Source organism: Canis lupus, chromosome 33 (assembly GCF_011100685.1).
Source record: "Canis lupus familiaris isolate Mischka breed German Shepherd chromosome 33, alternate assembly UU_Cfam_GSD_1.0, whole genome shotgun sequence".
Lineage (NCBI taxonomy): Eukaryota > Metazoa > Chordata > Mammalia > Carnivora > Canidae > Canis > Canis lupus.
The window spans coordinates 27,656,488-27,675,727 of record NC_049254.1 but is presented as its reverse complement, the minus strand read 5'-3'; the positions used below and the strand labels follow the sequence as shown (position 1 = coordinate 27,675,727).

The 19,240-nt window shown below is 39.0% G+C and overlaps 1 protein-coding gene across 2 annotated transcripts in view; it reads left to right on the top strand.

Moving 5' to 3' along the window:
- Positions 1-19,240, top strand: part of CCDC14 (coiled-coil domain containing 14) — a 56,174-nt gene that overhangs the window by 25,298 nt on the left and 11,636 nt on the right. For both annotated transcript variants that reach the window (XM_038583058.1, XM_038583057.1), the window contains one exon: positions 11,899-11,981. In XM_038583058.1, coding sequence (XP_038438986.1) covers positions 11,899-11,981 — 83 coding nt within the window. The remainder of the gene's footprint in view (positions 1-11,898; positions 11,982-19,240) is intronic.

Genomic DNA, 19,240 nt, shown 5'->3' with positions numbered 1-19,240 from the left:
TCTATTTGGCTAATAAGTAATATTTTTTCTCTCTGTATGGGCTTAAAAAATGTCCAAATGATATCTAGCAAGTAGTGATTATTATTTCTAATCAGTATTTTGCTGGAGGTTCTAACCAGTGCAATAAATCAAGGACAGGGAATAAAAGCTTTTTGGGTGCAATTGTAAATGGGATTGACTCCTTAATTTCTCTTTCTTCAGTCTCATTGTTAGTGTATAGAAATGCCACTGACTTCTGGGCATTGATTTTGTATCCTGCCACGCTACCGAATTGCTGTATGAGTTCTAGCAATCTTGGGGTGGAGACTTTTGGGTTTTCTATGTAGAGTATCATGTCATCGGCGAAGAGGGAGAGTTTGACTTCTTCTTTGCCAATTTGAATGCCTTTAATGTCTTTTTGTTGTCTGATTGCTGAGGCTAGGACTTCCAGTACTATGTTGAATAGCAGTGGTGAGAGTGGACATCCCTGTCTTGTTCCTGATCTTAGGGGAAAGGCTCCCAGTGCTTCCCCATTGAGAATGATATTTGCTGTGGGCTTTTCATAGATGGCTTTTAAGATGTCGAGGAATGTTCCCTCTATCCCTACACTCTGAAGAGTTTTGATCAGGAATGGATGCTGTATTTTGTCAAATGCTTTCTCTGCATCCAATGAGAGGATCATATGGTTCTTGGTTTTTCTCTTGCTGATATGATGAATCACATTGATTGTTTTACGGGTGTTGAACCAGCCTTGTGTCCCAGGGATAAATCCTACTTGGTCATGGTGAATAATTTTCTTAATGTACTGTTGGATCCTATTGGCCAGTATCTTGTTGAGAATTTTTGCATCCATGTTCATCAGGGATATTGGTCTGTAATTCTCCTTTTTGGCGGGGTCTTTGTCTGGCTTTGGAATTAAGGTGATGCTGGCTTCATAGAACGAATTTGGAAGTACTCCATCTCTTTCTATCTTTCCAAACAGCTTTAGGAGAATAGGTATGATTTCTTCTTTAAACGTTTGATAAAATTCTCCTGGGAAGCCATCTGGCCCTGGACTCTTGTGTCTTGGGAGGTTTTTGATGACTGCTTCAATTTCCTCCCTGGTTATTGGCCTGTTCAGGTTTTCTATTTCTTCCTGTTCCAGTTTTGGTAGTTTGTGGCTTTCCAGAAATGCGTCCATTTCTTCTAGATTGCCTAATTTATTGGCGTATAGCTGTTCATAATATGTTTTTAAAATCGTTTGTATTTCCTTGGTGTTGGTAGTGATCTCTCCTTTCTCATTCATGATTTTATTAATTTGAGTCTTCTCTCTCTTCTTTTTAATAAGGCTGGCTAATGGTTTATCTATCTTATTAATTCTTTCAAAGAACCAACTCCTGGTTCTGTTGATCTGTTCCACAGTTCTTCTGGTCTCGATTTCGTTGAGTTCTGCTCGAATCTTTATTAGCTCCCTTCTTCTCTTGGGTGTAGGATCTATTTGCTGTTTTTTCTCTAGCTCCTTTATGTGTAAGGTTAGCTTTTGTATTTGAGTTCTTTCCAGTTTTTGAATGGATGCTTGTATTGCGATGTATTTCCCCCTTAGGACTGCTTTTGCTGCATCCCAAAGATTTTGAACGGTTGTATCTTCATTCTCATTAGTTTCCATGAATCTTTTTAATTCTTCCTTAATTTCCTGGTTGACCCTTTTATCTTTTAGCAGGATGGTCCTTAACCTCCATGTGTTTGAGGTCCTTCCAAACTTCTTGTTGTGATTTAGTTCTAATTTCAAGGCATTATGGTCCGAGAATATGCAGGGGACAATCCCAATCTTTTGGTATCGGTTCAGACCCGATTTGTGACCCAATATGTGGTCTATTCTGGAGAAAGTTCCATGTGCGCTTGAGAAGAATGTGTATTCAGTTGAGTTTGGATGTAAAGTTCTGTAGATATCTGTGAAATCCATCTGGTCCAGTGTATCATTTAAAGCTCTCGTTTCTTTGGAGATGTTTTGCTTAGAAGACCTATCGAGTATAGAAAGAGCTAGATTGAAGTCACCAAGTATAAGTGTATTATTATCTAAGTATTTCTTCACTTTGGTTAATAATTGATTTATATATTTGGCAGCTCCCACATTCGGAGCATATATATTGAGGATTGTTAAGTCCTCTTGTTGAATAGATCCTTTAAGTATGATATAGTGTCCCTCTTCATCTCTCACTACAGTCTTTGGGGTAAATTTTAGTTTATCTGATATAAGGATGGCTACCCCTGCTTTCTTTTGAGGACCATTCGAATGGTAAATGGTTCTCCAACCTTTTATTTTCAGGCTGTAGGTGTCCTTCTGTCTAAAATGAGTCTCCTGTAGACAGCAAATAGATGGGTCCTGCTTTTTTATCCAGTCTGAAACCCTGCGCCTTTTGATGGGGTCATTAAGCCCGTTCACATTCAGAGTTACTATTGAGAGATATGAGTTTAGTGTCATCATGATATCTATTCAGTCTTTGTTTTTGTGGACTGTTCCACTGAACTTCTTCTTAAAGGGGAATTTTAAGAGGCCCCCTTAAAATTTCTTGCAGAGCTGGTTTGGAGGTCACATATTCTTTTAGTTGCTGCCTGTCTTGGAAGCTCTTTATCTCTCCTTCCATTTTGAATGAGAGCCTTGCTGGATAAAGTATTCTTGGTTGCATGTTCTTTTCATTTAGGACCCTGAATATATCCTGCCAGCCCTTTCTGGCCTGCCAGGTCTCTGTGGAGAGGTCTGCTGTTACCCTAATACTCCTCCCCATAAAAGTCAGGGATTTCTTGTCTCTTGCTGCTTTAAGGATCTTCTCCTTATCTTTGGAATTTGCAAGCTTCACAATTAAATGTCGAGGTGTTGAACGGTTTTTATTGATTTTAGGGGGGGATCTCTCTATTTCCTGGATCTGAATGCCTGTTTCCCTTCCCAGATTAGGAAAGTTTTCAGCTAGAATTTGTTCAAATACATATTCTGGCCCTCTGTCCCTTTCGGCGCCCTCGGGAACCCCAATTAAACGTAGGTTTTTCTTCCTCAGGCTGTCGTTTATTTCCCTTAATCTATCTTCATGGTCTTTTAATTGTTTGTCTCTTTTTTCCTCAGTTTCCCTCTTTGCTGTCAACTTGTCTTCTAGGTCACTCACTCGTTCTTCCACCTCGTTAACCCTCGTCGTTAGGACTTCTAGTTTGGATTGCATCTCATTCAATTGGTTTTTAATTTCTGCCTGATTAGCTCTAAATTCTGCAGTCATGAAGTCTCTTGAGTCCTTTATACTTTTTTCTAGAGCCACCAGTAGCTGTATAATAGTGCTTCTGAATTGGCTTTCTGACATTGAATTGTAATCCAGATTTTGTAACTCTGTGGGAGAGAGGACTGTTTCTGATTCTTTCTTTTGAGGTGAGGTTTTCCTTCTAGTCATTTTGCTCAGTGCAGAGTGGCCAAAAGCAAGTTGTATTGGGAAAAAGAGAAAAAGAGAGGAGAGAAAGAAGGAAAGAAAAGAGAAAGAGAAAAAAAAAGGGAAGAAAAAGAAAAAAAAAAAAAACGAAAAAAAAAAAGAAGAAAAAGAAAGAAAAAGAAAGGAGAAAAAAAGGGGGGTGGGGGAAGGAAACAAATCAAAAAGCAAAACAAAACAAAAACAAAAACAAAAACAAAAACAAACAAACAAAAAAAAGAACCACCGGGGAGTATCTTCTGATTCTGTGTTCTTTAAGTCCCTTGGCTTCTCCTGGAAGTTGTCAGTCTAGCTGGTGTTCTGGGGGAGGGGCCTGTTGTGCTGATTTTCAGGTGTTAGCAGTTGGGGGAGCTGCTGTGCCCCTGCCTGGTGCAGGGCTCGGTGGGGGTTGTTTACCCCGTGAGGCCGCAGGAGGAACAGCCCCAGTGGCGGGGCAGCTCTGGAAACCTGGATTCAGCTCCGGCAGGAACTCCGTCTGCAGGGCCTGGAGGCTCCGGGGCGGGGCCGTTGATCTGCTCAGCTGGGGCAGGAGCGTCCTCGCTGTCCTGGGCCCTCCCGGCCTCTGCCTGTCCCGGGGGAGGCCGGATCCTGGGCTGTGTCCCGGCGCCCTGTGCTCCGGAGCCTGCGCTGTTGGATTCGCGCTCCCGGGCCGCGCAACCCCCTCCGCGGAGCCGCCGCCCGAGCACCCCGAGCTGCTCCTGGAACCGCGCAGCCCCCTCCGCACGGAGCCTCTTCCTCTGCCCGAGCCCCTTCGAGCTGCTCCCGGGGCCGCGCAGCCCCCTCCGCGGAGCTGCCCCCGAGTCCCCCGAGCTGCTCCGGGTCCCGCCGCGCGCTGCAGCCCTTAGGGAGCTCGGCGCACTCTCCTGGGCGCGCAGTTGCTGTTACTGTCCCCGGGAGCCCGAGGGCCTCCTCGCCCTCCTGGTCCTGCTCCACCTCCCCACGAGCCCCTTTCCGCCCGGGAAGGTCGGTGCAGCTCCTGCTCCTCCTGGACGGGGCTCTCCTGTCCTGGGGACACTCGCCCCGGCCTCAGCCCGGCTCCTCGCGGGGCCCCTCCCCCTTGGAGGCCTTTGTTCCTTTATTCCTTTTCCCCCGTCTTCCTACCTTGATAGAAGCGCGAACTCTTCTCACTGTAGCATTCCAGCTGGTCTCTCTTTGAATCTCAGGCCGAATTCATAGATTTTCAGGATAATTTGAAGGTTTTCTAGGTAGTTTGGTGGAGACAGGTGATTTGGAGACCCTACTCCTCCGCCATCTTGCTCCTCCCCCCCGGAATAAAAGCTTTTTAAAGTACAGCCAGTCTTATTCACAAATGACATGACAGTCTTTGTAGAAAATCCTACAGAATCTACAAAAAAGCAACTAGAATTAATAAGTCAGCTTAGCAAAGTTATAGGATATGAGATCAATATACAAAAGGCAATTATATTTCTATGTACTGACAATGAACAGTTTGAAGTGAAATTTAAAAACAATACTATTAATAGTAACATCAAAAAATATCAGTTTAGTGACAAATTTGATTTAAAATGTGTAAGACCTGTATACTGAAGACTATAAAACATTGCTGAGAGAAATTAAAAACCTATATAAGTGAAAGATAAACTGGATGCATAGATTATAAGATTTATTATTGTTAAGATGTTAGTTCTCCCCAAATTGATCTATTGATTCTATATAATTCTGGTGAAAACTCCCATCTTTTTTTTGGAAAGATGATTCTAAAATTTATATGGAAATTCAAAGAATCTAAAATAACTGAACCAAAACAACTTTGGGAAAGAAGAGCAAAATTGGTACTATCCTATTTCAAGACATAAAGTTATAGTAATCAAGACAGTATGGCATTGGTGTAAAGATAGGCAGATATACAATTGAAACAGAATAGAGTCCAGAAATAAACTCACATATAAAGGTTACTGATTTTTTAGGGGCACCTGGGTGGCTCATTTGGTTAAGCATCTGCCTCAGCTTGGATCATGATCTCAGGGTCCGGGGTCTGGCTCCCTGCTCAGGAGGGAGCCTGCTTCTCCCTTTCCCTCTCCCCCCAACCCCACTAGTGCTTTCTCTCTCTCAAATGAAATCTTTAAAAAATAATAATAATAAAATAAAAGTAACCTATTTTTGACAAAGATGCTAGGGAAATTCAATGGGGAAAGAATAATCTTTTCCATAAATAGTGCTGGAACAATTGGAGAGTCATATACAAAAAAGGGGGGAAAAAGAAAGGACAACCACTTAAACCTTTACCTCACACCATAGATGAATTTGAATCACAAATCTTACTATATATAAGTTAAATATACAGAACTTTTAAAGAAAACATAAGAAAAAATCTTAGAAATCCTAGGTGGGGAAAGATTTCCTAAATATAACAAAAAATGTAGGTAGAAAAAATTGGTTAAGTTGGGCTTCATCAAAATTTAAGATTGGCTCTTCAAAAGACACTATTACTAAAAATGAGGCAACAGAGAAAATATTTGCAATACATATATTTGATAAAGGACTTGTACATACAGACTGTATAAAGAACTATTTCGACTCCGAAAACAGGCAAAATATTTTAAAAGACTCTACATCAGATAAGATATAGATGGGTATCAAATAAGCCTATGAAAATCCGTTCATCATTGTTAATCATTAGGAAAGTACAGACTAAAACCATGACGAAATAACACGACATACCCATTAGAATGGTTAAAATTTAGGACCACACAAGATGTTAGTGAGGGTGTGGAAGAACTGGCACTTGCATAATTTACTGGTGGGACTATAAAAAATGATACAGCTGCTTGGGGAAAATAGTTTGATAGTTTCTTAGAAGTGAAACATAAACCATATAATCCAGTCATTTCACTCCTAGGTATGTACTGAGAGAAGTAAAAGCATATGTCCACACAAAACCTTCTTGTGAATGTTCATGGGAAACAACCCAAATGTCTGTTAGCAGGTGATTGGGAAAACAAATAGTGGTATGTTCCTATAATAGGATACCACTCAACAGCAGAAAGCAAGGATCTATTGATGCATGCAAGGGCATGGATGAATCTCAAAATCACTATATTGAGTGAAAGACGGCAGGTTAAAGTATATATTGTATGATACCATTTATAAGATAATTGTATACTGTATAAGTATATAGTATAAAATTCCAGAAAATGCAAACTAATCTGTAAATCAGTGGTTGGTTGCAAAGGGGCTGTTATGAAAATGGAGCATGTGGAAATTTGGGGACGTGATGAATATCTTAATTGTGGCAATGGTTTCACCACATCATATGTTAAAACTTATCAAATTATATACTTTACATGCAGTTTATTACATATGTTTCATTTCAGTAAAACCATATTTAAAAACAATGAGTAAACCAAAAAAAGAAATATTTGCCTAAATGTCAGCAGTTCTTTTCCTTTGTTTAAATCAAGTACATGAAAATATAATACATAATATTTGTTAAAAGCATAACTATCCATTTCTAAAAGATTATCTTTTGTTATTTTTTTATCATGTTATCATTTTTTAATAGGACAGTCATGTTTTAAAAGCCTAGCCCTGCAAGTTGGGAATGAGAAGGAAGGAGAGTAGTTAATGGTACAGTTGGGTTGAAGAGAATATTTTCCTAAATATGGAAGCACTTTTATTATGCTTCTCAGCTTAGCCACATGAAACAAGTAAACAGGGAGAAGCTGCAGGTGGAGACCATAAAAGAAGTGTGAATAGGAGCAGGGTCCTTTACAGTAGAGGAGAAGATGGGATCCAGAAAGTTGATGAGGCTCCCTTTCTCTAAGATTAGAAGAAAGAAGTGAGGATTAGTATATAGAAATGGATGAATCTGTACACCCTGGGGCAGCAGGGTAACAGTTTGTCCCCAAGCCATGTTATTTTTAGTGAAAATAGGAAAGTATCCTACTGAGAGGAGGAGATAGGAGTGAGAGGCTTACAGTGAGGGATGAAATCTTAGGTTGCCCACATAGGGGAAGAGAAGAGAAGAATCTGATCAGGCACATAAGTACAAGAAGATTGTCAAGCAAAGCTTCCCTCACGCACTGGGTATGTAAGAGGACCTCAGTACTTTCTGCTCTCCTAGAAAATACCAAAAGAAGCATTCCACCTAGAGCTCTCGATTACCAGTCTACTCTGCTTTTTCTAGATGACTATTTTAAAGAGAGAACTTTTCAGAAGAGCAGAATTGTTTTAAAACAAACATGAGATTTTATTATACTGTTGTTCTGTAGCTTCCTTTTTTCTACTTCTCAGTGAGTCTTGAAGATATTTCCTTCTCAGTACCTGTAGATATATCTTTTTTTAAAACTACTTGTGTATTATTAGTATTTCTTACGGATATACCACAATTGATGCAGCATTGTAGGTTGTTCCTTACTTTTTACTATTAATATTGCTTTGTGACCATCTTTGTATCTATATCTGAAGATTGTAGATGCTTTTGCACATGTACAGCTAGAGTTGACCCTTGAGCAATGCAAGATTTAGAGGTCCTTACACCCTACAAAGTCAGAAATCTGTGTGTAACTTTGGACTCCCTCAAAACGTAACTACTAATAACCTGCTATTAACTGGAAGCCTTATCAATAGCGTTGGATGTTATTATTAATTAACATATATTTTGCACATTATTTGTATTATATGCAGTATTCTTGCAATGAAGTAAGCCAGAGAAAAAATATTAACAAAATCACAAGGAAGAGAAACTACATTTATAGTACTGTGCGTATATTTCAAATATCTGTGCATAAGTGGACCTGCACCATTCAAACCCGTGTTGTTCAAGGATCAATTATATTTCTGAGACTAGATAACTTAGAGTTAGAATTATTTTGTCAAAGATAAGAACATTTTACATTTTGTTAGATACTGTCAAATAGCTGTTCAAATGGAATGAGATAATTCATTTGCCTCACCAAAAAATAGTTATTTCCTTTTATTTTGGTCAATCCTGCGGCCATAAAATATCTCCTGTTTTAACTTTGCATTTCTTCATATTAGTAAAGCTGAGCACTTTTTTGTATGCTTATAGGCCATTTCTATTTCTTCTGTGAATTACATTTTTATGCCTTTTCTTACTGATTTGCAGGAGCTCTTGAAGTGTTACGGATTTTTTTTTTTTTTTGTCTCTTATATATGTGTCTTTTACCCTTTTCCTTGATGGTTGGTAGATTTTGAGTCTTGCTTAGGAATCATAGATTTCCACCTAAAACTTATAGTTGGTCTTGTTTTTTTGTCTATTTTATGTATACCTCCTTAATATATATGGAATTAGTACATTAAATGATGTGAGGTAGGGTGCCATCATTTTGGATTCAATAACAAATAATGCAGAATATTTTTAGGTAATTTTGGAAAGATAATAGAGACAACTTTTTTTTAGCATTAACTTCTTAGAAGTAAACATTTTTGTAGTTTCTTTGGTATGTTCTCATTTGTAAGTGGCCACAAATTGTGAAGTTCATTGCAGGACAAAGTGGCTGGTCACTAGCATTCACTTTTCTAAAATAAGGCCATTGGGACGCCTGGGTGGCTCAGCGGTTGAGCATCTGCCTTTAGCACAGGGCGTGATCCCAGGATCCGGGCCCGAGTCCCACATCGGGTTCCTTGCAGGAAGCTTGCTTCTCCCTCTACCTGTGTTTCTGCCTCTCTCTCTCTGTGTCTGTCATGAATAAATAAATAAAATCTTTAAAAAATAAAATAAGGCCATTAACTTTTCCATCTCATAAAGAAATTATTAGAAGCATAGATTTACAAACCAAGCAGGAGCATGTCTGATAGCAGTCAGTCCCTGTAGGTATTCTAGTTCATAGTTGTGACATTTCTTTTAAAAAGTAGGTCGTTTGTACAGTAATCAAAATACAGAGAAGGAAGACAGAAGAAGAAAATAGCAAGAGGTGATAGGAAACGGAGGAGATTGGAAAAAAAAAAAGACAAGGAAATCATTAAGAGAACAAAAGAAGAGGGGATCCCTGGGTGGCTCAGCGGTTTAGCGCCTGCCTTCAGCCCAGGGCCTGATCCTGGAGTCTCAGGATTGAGTCCTGCATTGGGCTCCCTGCGTGGAGCCTGCTTCTCCCTCTGCCTGTGTCTCTGCCCCCCCCCTCTCTCTGTATCTCTCATGAATAAATAAATAAAAATCTTAAAAAAAATAAAAAGAGAACAAAAAAGGAAAGAGGAAAAATAAGAGCAGTCATCTTTTTTCTTGTGAGAGGAAAATTTATGCTGTCCCAGATAGTTTTTTAAAAATTATCTCAGATTTAGATCTTTCATCCATTTTGAGTTTATCTCTGTGTATGGTGAAATAGAGTGGTCTAGTTTCATTCTTCTGCATGTGGATGTCCAATATTCCCAGCACCATTTATTGAAGAGACTGTCTTTCTTCCAGTGGATAGTCTTTCCTGCTCTGTCGAATATTAGTTGACCATAAAGTTGAGGGTCCACTTCTGGATTCTCTATTCTGTTCCATTGATCTATGTGTCTGTTTTTGTGCCAGTACCACACTGTCTTGATGACCACAGCTTTGTAGTACAACCTGAAATCTGGCATTGTGATGCCCCCAGCTATGGTTTTCTTTTTTAAAATTCCCCTGGCTATTTGGGGTCTTTTCTGATTCCACACAAATCTTAAAATAATTTGTTCTAACTCTCTGAAGAAAGTCCGTGGTATTTTGATAGTGATTGCATTAAACGTGTAAATTGCCCTTAACATTGACATTTTCACAATATTAATTCTTCCAATCCATGAGCATGGAATATTTTTCCATCTCTTTGTGTCTTCCTCAATTTCTTTCAGAAGTGTTCTATAGTTTCTAGGGTATAGATCCTTTACCTCTTTAGTTAGGTTTATTCCTAGGTATCTTATGCTTTTGGGTGCAATTGAGGAGAACACAGGCAACACCCTTTTTGAACTCGGCCACAGTAACTTCTTGCAAGATACATCCACGAAGGCAAAAGAAACAAAAGCAAAAATGAACTGTTGGGACTTTATCAAGATAAGAAACTTTTGCACAGCAAAGGATACAGTCAACAAAACTCAAAGACAACCTACAGAATGGGAGAAGATATTTGCAAATGACATATCAGAGAAAGGGCTAGTATCCAAGATCTATAAAGAACTTACTAAACTCAACACCAAAGAAACAAACAATCCAATCGTGAAATGGGCAAAAGACAAGAAGAGAAATCTCAGAGGAAGACATAGACATGGCCAACATGCACATGAGAAAATGCTCCACATCACTGGCCATCAGGGAAATACAAATCAAAACCACAATGAGATCCCACCTCACACCAGTGAGAATGGGGAAAATTAACAAGACAGGAAACCACAAATGTTGGAGAGGATGTGGAGAAAGGGGGATCCTCCTGCACTGTTGGTGGGAATGTGACCTGGTGCAGCCACTCTGGAAAACTGTGTGGAGGTTCCTCAAAGAGTTAAAAATAGACCTGCCCTACAACCCAGCAATTGCACTGCTGGGGATTTACCCCAAAGATGCAGATGCAATGAAACGCTGGGACACCTGCACCCCGATGTTTCTAGCAGCAATGTCCACAATAGCCAAACTGTGGAAGGAGCCTCGGTGTCCATTGAAAGATGATGGATAGAGAGGATGTGGTTTATGTATACAATGGAATATTACTCAGCCATTAGAAATGACAAATACCCACCATTTGCTTCAACGTGGATGGAACTGGAGGGTATTATGCTGAGTGAAATGAGTCAGTCGGAGAAGGACAAACATTATAGGGTCTCATTCATTTGGGGAATATAAATAATAGTGAAAGGGAATAGAAGGGAAGGGGAGAAGAAATGTGTGGGAAATATCAGAAAGGGAGACAGAACATGAAGACTCCTAAATCTGGGAAACGAACTGGGGGTGGTGGAAGGGGAGCAGGGCGGGGGGTGGGGGTGATTGGGTGACGGGCACTGAGGGGGGCACTTGATGGGATGAGCACTGGGTGTTATTCTGTATGTTGGCAAATTGAACACCAATAAAAAATAAATTTATTTTAAAAAAATTAGGTCAGGCCCTATGAATAATGACAGTAATGTGGTTTTGTTTTGTTTATTTGGTTTTTGTCTTTTGTTTTGGGGATGAGATGGATTTCTGCAGTCCTTGTGGGTACCATCTTTTGTATTGTCCTCACTTTTTATTTTTTAATCCTTTTTTCATCATGATAAACGTTCTCTTTGATACCTATCCCCTTCTCCCCTCAAACTGCCCCCCTTCCGCTCACCTGAGTGAAATAAGCCAGCCAGACAATACCATATGCTCTCACTCATATGTGGAATTTAAGAAACAAAACAGACAAGCAAAGGGAAAAAAAGAACAACAAACTAAGACCATTAATTATAGAGAACAAACTGATGGTTACCAGAGGGGAGCTGTTGTATTTTTTAATAGCCTGTTAGATGTACACTGTTAAATGAGTTTGGGATTCATAGATTCATGTTTCTTTATTATTTCCTTTAGGCAACTGAGAATTTTGAACCGGCAACTTAGAGAACAAGAAAAAACTCAAAAGGCATCTGGTGCTCTGGAATGCAACCTTGAATGTAGGTAAAAGAACTTCAAAGAACTGATAGTAAATTCTTTGTTTTAGAAATACTGATAAAGAATTGAGCTTTCTTAATCACTTTGTTTCAAAAATTAATTTATATTTATATTTGAAAAAATAGGAATAATATGTGCTAAAAATTAAAATAGCACAGAAACAAAAATAAAAGATCTATGCTATTAGCAATCTCCACAATAGCCATAATATGGAAAGAATCCAAATGTCCATTGGCTGATGAATGGATAAAAAAGACGTGGTATATACATACAATGGAATATTCCTCAGCCATCAAAAAGAATGAAATCTTGCCATTTGAAATGACATGGATGGACCTAGAGGGTACTGTGCTAAGCAGAATGAGTCAGTCAGAGAAAGGTAATCCCGTGTGATTCCACTCATATGTGGAATTTAAGAAACAAAGCAGATGAACATAGGGGAAGGGAAGGAAAAATAAAGATAAAAACAGAGGGAGGCAAACCATAAGAGAGACTCAACCCTAGGAAACAAACTGAGGGTCACTGGAGAGGATGGGGTAACTGGGTGATGGCCATTAAGGAGGTCATATGCAGGTGGATGCCTGGGTGGCTCAGAGGTGCCTTCGGCCCAGAGCGTGTGATCCTAGCGACCCGGGATCGAGTCCCATGTCAGGCTCCCTGCATGGAGCCTGCTTCTCCCTCTGCCTGTGTCTCTGCCTCTCTCTTTCTTCCTCTCTCTCTCTCTCTCTCTGTGTCTCTCATGAATAAATAAATAAAATCTTTAAAAAAAAAAAAAAAAAGAGGGCATATGCAACTGAAGAGTCCCTAAAGTCTATGGCCATACCACCCTGAATGTGCCCAATCTTGTCTGAAGGGTCACTAAATTCTACACCTGAAATTAATAATATACTTTATATTAATTAAATTTAAATTTAAAAAAATTTTAAAAGATCTGTGCTATTACATCCTAATAATACAGCCCTGTTTTTTTAAAGGCTATATTTCCTTTCACATGTCTCCTGCACATATAGAATTAATCTGTTTCACAAATACTGAGTTCTTACTGTGTGCCTGGCACTAAAAAAACTATATATGTATTTTTTCTTTTTTAAAAATGAGATTACAGGGACGCCTGAGTGGCTTAGCGGTTGAGCATCTTGCCTTCGGCTCAGGGTGTGATCACAGTCCCAGGATCGAGTCCCACATCAGGCTCCCCGCATGGAGCCTGCTTTTCCCTCTGCCTATGTCTCTGCTTCTCTCTGTCTCTCTCTCTCTCTCTCTCTGTGTCTCTCATGAATAGATAAATAAAATCTTCAAAAAAAAAAATGAGATTATACTGCACATGTTTTTCAGAAACTTGTATTTACTCAACATGTAGAGCCATTTTTCTTTTTTTTCTTTTTCAAGTTTTTATTTAAATCCAGTTAATTAACATGCAGTGTGATATTAGTTTCAGGTATAGAATTTAGTGTTTTTCACTTGCATACAACACCCACGGCTTACCACAAGTCCCCTCCTTAATATTTACCACCCGTTAAACCTGTTCCCCTATTCACCTTTGCTCCTACAATTCCCTGTTTGTTCCATTTTATTTTTTTAATTGAATGTATGTATGTATTTATAAAAGATTTTTATTTATTTATTCACAAGAGACACAGAGAGAGGCAGAGACAAGGCAGAGGGAGGAAAGGCAGGCTCCATGCAGGGAGCCTGATGTGGGACTCTATCCCAAGACTCCAAGATGACTCCCTGAGCCGAAGGTAGATGCTTAACTGCTGAGCCACCCAGACATCCCTGTTTGTTCCCTTTTATTACGAGTCTGTTTTATGGTTTATCTCTTTTCCCCCCTATGTTCATCTGTTTTGTTTCTTAAATTCCACATATGAGTGGAATCATGGTATTTGTCTTTCCCTGACTTATTTCATTTAGCATAACACTCTGTAGTTCCATTTACCTCATTGCAAATGGCAAGATTTCATTTTTTTTTTGATGGCTGAGTATATTCCATTTTATATATACGCACACACACACACCACATCTTCTTTACCCATTCATCAGTTGATGGACATTTGGACTCTTTCCATAATTTGACTATTGCTATAAAAATTGGGGTGTCTATATCCCTTCGAATCTGTATTTTTGTGTCTTTTGGGTAGTACAGTTTTGCTGGGTTGTAGGGCAATTCTATTTTTAGCTTTTTGAGGAATCTCCATATTGTCTTCCACAGTGACTGTACCAGTTTTGCATTCCCACCAACACTGTAAAGGGTTCCCCTTTCCCCATATCCTCACCAACACCTGTTGTTTCCTGTGTTGTTAGTTTTAGCCATTCTGAAAGGTGTGAGGATATATTTTATTGTGGTTTTCTTTTTTTGTTGTTGTTTTAGATTTTATTTATTTATTCATGACAGACACACAGAGAGGGAGAGAGAGAGGCAGAGACACAGGCAGAGGGAGAAGCAGGCTCCAGTCAGGGAGTGCCATGCGGGACTCGATCCCAGGGTCTCCAGGATCAGGCCTTGGGCTGAAGGCGGCGCTGAACCACTGAGCCACCCGGGCTGCCCTATTGTGCTTTTCAGTTGTACTTCCCTGATGATGAGTGATGAGCATCTTTTCCGTATCTGTTAGCATTTGTATATCTTCTTTGGAAAAGTGTCTATTCATGTCTTCTACCCATTTTTAAACTGGATTATTTGTTTTTGGTGTGTTCAGTTTGGTACGTTTTTTATTTTGGATACTTACCCTTTATCAGATATGTCATTTTTAAATATCTTCTCCCATTCCAAAGGTTGCCTTTTAGTTTTGTTGATTGTTTCCTTCACTGTACAGAAGCTTTTTATCTTGATGAGATCTCAGTGGTTTATTTTTGCTTTTGTCTTCCTTGCCTTAGAAGACCTAACTAGTAAGAAGTTGCTACAGCCAATGTAAAAGAGGTTGCTGCCCATGTTCTCCTCTAGGATTTTGATGGCTTCCTGTCTCATATTAAGATCTTTCATCCATTTTGAACTTATTTTGTGTATGGTGTAAGAAAGTGGTCCAGTTTCATTCTTTGCATGTTGCCATCCAGTTTTCCCAGTACATTTATTGAAGAGACCATCTTTTTTTCCATTGCATATTCTTTCCTGCTTTGTTGAAGACTAGTTGACCATATAGTTGTGGGTTCATTTCTGCATTTTCTGTTCTTTTTTTTTCTTTTTAAATATTTTATTTATTTATTTATTCATGAGAGACACAGAGAGAGGGGCAGAGACATAGGCAGAGGGAGAAGCAGGCTCCCCACAGGGACCCGGATGCAGGGCTCAATCCCAGGACTCCAGGATCATTCCCTGAGCTGAAAGGCAGACGCTCAACCACTGAGGCACTCAGGCATCCCTCTATACATTGATTTTGTATCCTGAGACTTTACCGAATTTGTGTATCAGTTCTAGCAATTTTTTGGTGGAGTCTTTGGGGTTTTCTATATACAGTATCATGTCATCTGCAAACAGTGAAAGTTTGACATCCTTGACAACTTGGATGACTTTTATTTCTTTGTATTGTCTAATTGCTGAGGCTAGGACTTCCAATACTATGTTAAATAACAGTGATGAGAGTGGATGTCCCTGTCTTGTTCCGGACCACAGAGGAAAAGCTCTTGGTTTTTCCCCATTGAGGATTATCTTAGCTGTGGGATTTTCATATATGGCATTTATTATGTTGAGGTATGTTTCGTCTAAACCTACTTTATCATGAATGGATGTTGTAGTTTGTCGCATGCTTTTCCTGCATCTATTGAGAGGATCATATGGTTCTTAGCCTTTCTTTTGTTTAGAAAGGCTTTCTGTTGTGGTGTATCACATTGATTAATTCTGAATATTGACTACCCTTGCAGCCCAGATATAAATCCCTCCTGATCATGGTGAATGATTCTTTTACTGTACTATGTGATATAATTTGCTCTTTGTTGAGAATATTTGCATTCATGTGCATCGGGAATATTGGCCTGTAGTTCTCTTTCTTGGTGGAGTCTGTGACTGGTTTTGGAATCAGGGTAATGCTGGCCTCATAGAATGAATTTGGAGGTTTTCCTTCCATTTCTATTTTTTGGAATAGTTTAAGAAAAATAGGTATTAACTCTTCTTTAAATATTTGATAGAATTCCCCTGTGAAGCCTTCTGGCCCTGAACTTTTGTTTGTTGGGATATTTTTTTATTACTGATTCAGTTTCTTTGCTGATTATTAGTCTGCTCCAGTTTTCTATTTCTTCCTGTTTCAATTTTCGTAGTTTATGTGTTTCTAGGAATTTATCCATTCCTTTCAGATTGTCGAATTTGTTGGTCGGATGCCTGGGTGGCTCAGTGGTTAAGGGTCTGCCGTCGGCTCAGGGCATGATCCTGGAGTCCCGGGATTGAGTCCCACATCGGGCTGCCTGCATGGAACCTGCTTCTCCCTCTGCCTGTGTCTCTGCTTCTCTCTCTTTCTCTATCTGTCATGAATAAATAAATAAGATCTTTTAAAAAAAATAACAATTTATTGGCATATAATTTTCATAATATTCTCTTATAATTGCTTATATTTCTGTGGTGTTGCTTGTTATTTCTCCTCTCTCTTTTGTGATTATGTTTTGGTCCTTTCTCTTTTCTTTTTGAGAAGTCTGGCTAGAGGTTTATAAATTTTATTAATTTTTTTCAGATAACCAGCTCCTGGTTTCATTAATCTGTTTTTTTAGCTTTTATATCTCTTACTTTTACATTAATCTTTATTATTTCCCTTCTGCTGGCTTTAGACTTTATTTGTTCTTCTTTTTCTAGCTCCTTTAGGTATAAGATTAAATTATTTATTTGAGATTTTTTTTTTTTATTCTTGAGGAAGGCCTGTGTTATTAAATACTTCCCTCTTAGGACTGCTTTTGCTACATCCCAGAGGTTTTGGACCATTGTGTTTTCATTTTCATTTGTTTCCATGTATTTTTTAAATGTCTTCTTCAATTTCCTAGTTGACCCATTCATTCTTTAGTAACATGTTGTTTAACCTCCATGTGTTTGTGGTCTTTCCAAATGTTTTCTTTTGGTTGACTTCAAATTTCATAGCTGTTATGGTCAAAAAATATGCATGGTATGATCTCAATCTTTTTCTCCTTGTTGAGGTCTATATGTGACCTAGTGTGTGATCTATTCTGGAAAATGTCCCATGTGCACTTGAAAAGAATGTGTATTCTGCTGCTTTGGGATGAAATGTTCTGAATATATCTGTTAAGTCCATCTAGTCCAGTGTGTCATTGAAAGCCATTGTTTCCTTGTTGATTTTCCGCTTGGATAAGCTGTCCATTGATGTAAATGGGGTGTTAAAGTCCCCTACTGTTATTGTATTATCAATGAGTTCTTTATGTTTGTTATTAATTATTTTATACATTTGGGTGTTCCCAAGTTGGGGTCATAAATTGTAAATACAATTATTGTATCTTCTTGTTGAATAGTCTCCTTTATTATGATACAGTACATAACTTTGGTTTAAAGTTTAGTTTGGGGGCTTCTGGGTGGCTCAGTTGGTTAAGTGTCTGCCTTTGGCTCAAGTCATGATCTTAGGGTCCTGAGATTGAGCTCCATGTCTGGCTCCACACTCAGCAGGGAGTTAGCTTCTCCCTCTCCTTCTGCCCCTCCCCCTGCTCATGATCTCTCTCAAATAAATGAAATCTTAAAAAAAATAAAACACTTAAAAGAAAAGTCTAGCTTGTCCATATAAATATTGCTACTCTCTGGCTTTCTTTTGAATCCAGTTGCATGATAGATATTTCTCCATCCCCTCACTTTCTTCCTTTCTTTTTTTTCTTTTTTTTTTTAGAGAGATTTCACTTATTTATTTATGAGAGGCAGGAACATAGGCAGAGGGAGAAGCAGGCTCCCTGGAGGGACCCTGATGTAGGACTCGATCCCAGGACTCCGGGATCACGACCTGAGCCAAAGGCACTCAACCACTGAGCCACCCAGACTCCCCTCTTTCTTTCTTTAAAAGATTTATTCATTTACCTTAGAGAGTGTGTGCAAGTGGGAGGAGGGGCAGAGGGAGAGAATCTTTAAGTAGACTCCCCACTGAGCGCAGAGCCACAAATAGGGCTTGACCCCACTATCCATGAGATCATGACCTGAGTCGAAACCAAGAGTCTGACAATCGCCTGAGCCACCCAGGTGCCCCCCTCCATCCCCTCACTTTCAATCTGCAGGTGTCTTAAGATCCAAAATGAATCTCTTATTTTTTTAATCCATTTTGACACCTTATGTCTTTTGATTGAAGTGTTTAGTCCATTTACATTCAGAGTAATTATTGGCAGATATGTGCTTAGTGCCATTTTATTACTTGTTTTGTTATTGTTTCTAGAGATTTTCTCTGTTCCTTTCTAGCCTTTGTCACTTTTGGTCTTTCTTTCCCACTCAAAGAGTCCCCTTTAATATTTCTTGCAGGGCTGGTTTTGTGTTCACGAACTCCTTTAGTTTTTGTTTGTCTGGGAAGCTCTTTATCTCTCCTTCTACTCTGAATGACAGCTTTGCTGGATAGAGTGTTGTTGGCTGCAGATTTTTCCCATTCAGTATGTTGGATATATCATGCCACTCTCTTTTGGCCTGCCAAGTTTCCGTGGAGAGATCTGTAGCTAGCCTTATGGGTCTTCCCTTGTAAGTTAAGGACTTGTTTTGTCTTGCTGCTTTTAGAATTTTTCCTATCACTGTATTTTGTAATTTAACTACAATATGTCTTTGTGTTGCTCTGCTTTTGTTGATTTTGATGGGAGTTCTCTCTGCCTCCTAGATGTCTGTTTCCTTCCCCAGATCAGGGAAATTTTCAGCTTTTATTTCCTTAAATAAACCTTCTTCCCCTTTTTCTCTCTTCTTCTGGGACTGCTATAATACAAATGTTATTAACATTTAATGGAGTCACTGAGTTCCCTAAGTCTACTCTTGTGATCCATCATTTTTCTTCCCCTTTTTTGTTCAGCATCATTATTTTTTTCATAATTGTATCTTCTGTATCACTTATTTGTTTCTCTGCTTCTTCCATACCTGTGGTCCAGATGGTTTCACATCCCAGATACTACATTTTTCATTTCTGCCAGATGGCGTTTTAACTCTTGTATCTGTGGTAAGGGCCTCCCTGAAGTCTTCCATTCTTTTCTCAAGTCCAGCAAGTATCCCTGTGATTATTGTTTTTTAATTTTCCATTAGGCACATATTTGTTTCTTTTTCTTTTTATCTGTTTTGATTCAATCTCTGACCATGATCTTTTCTTGTTTTTTTCTTTTGGGATGAATTCCT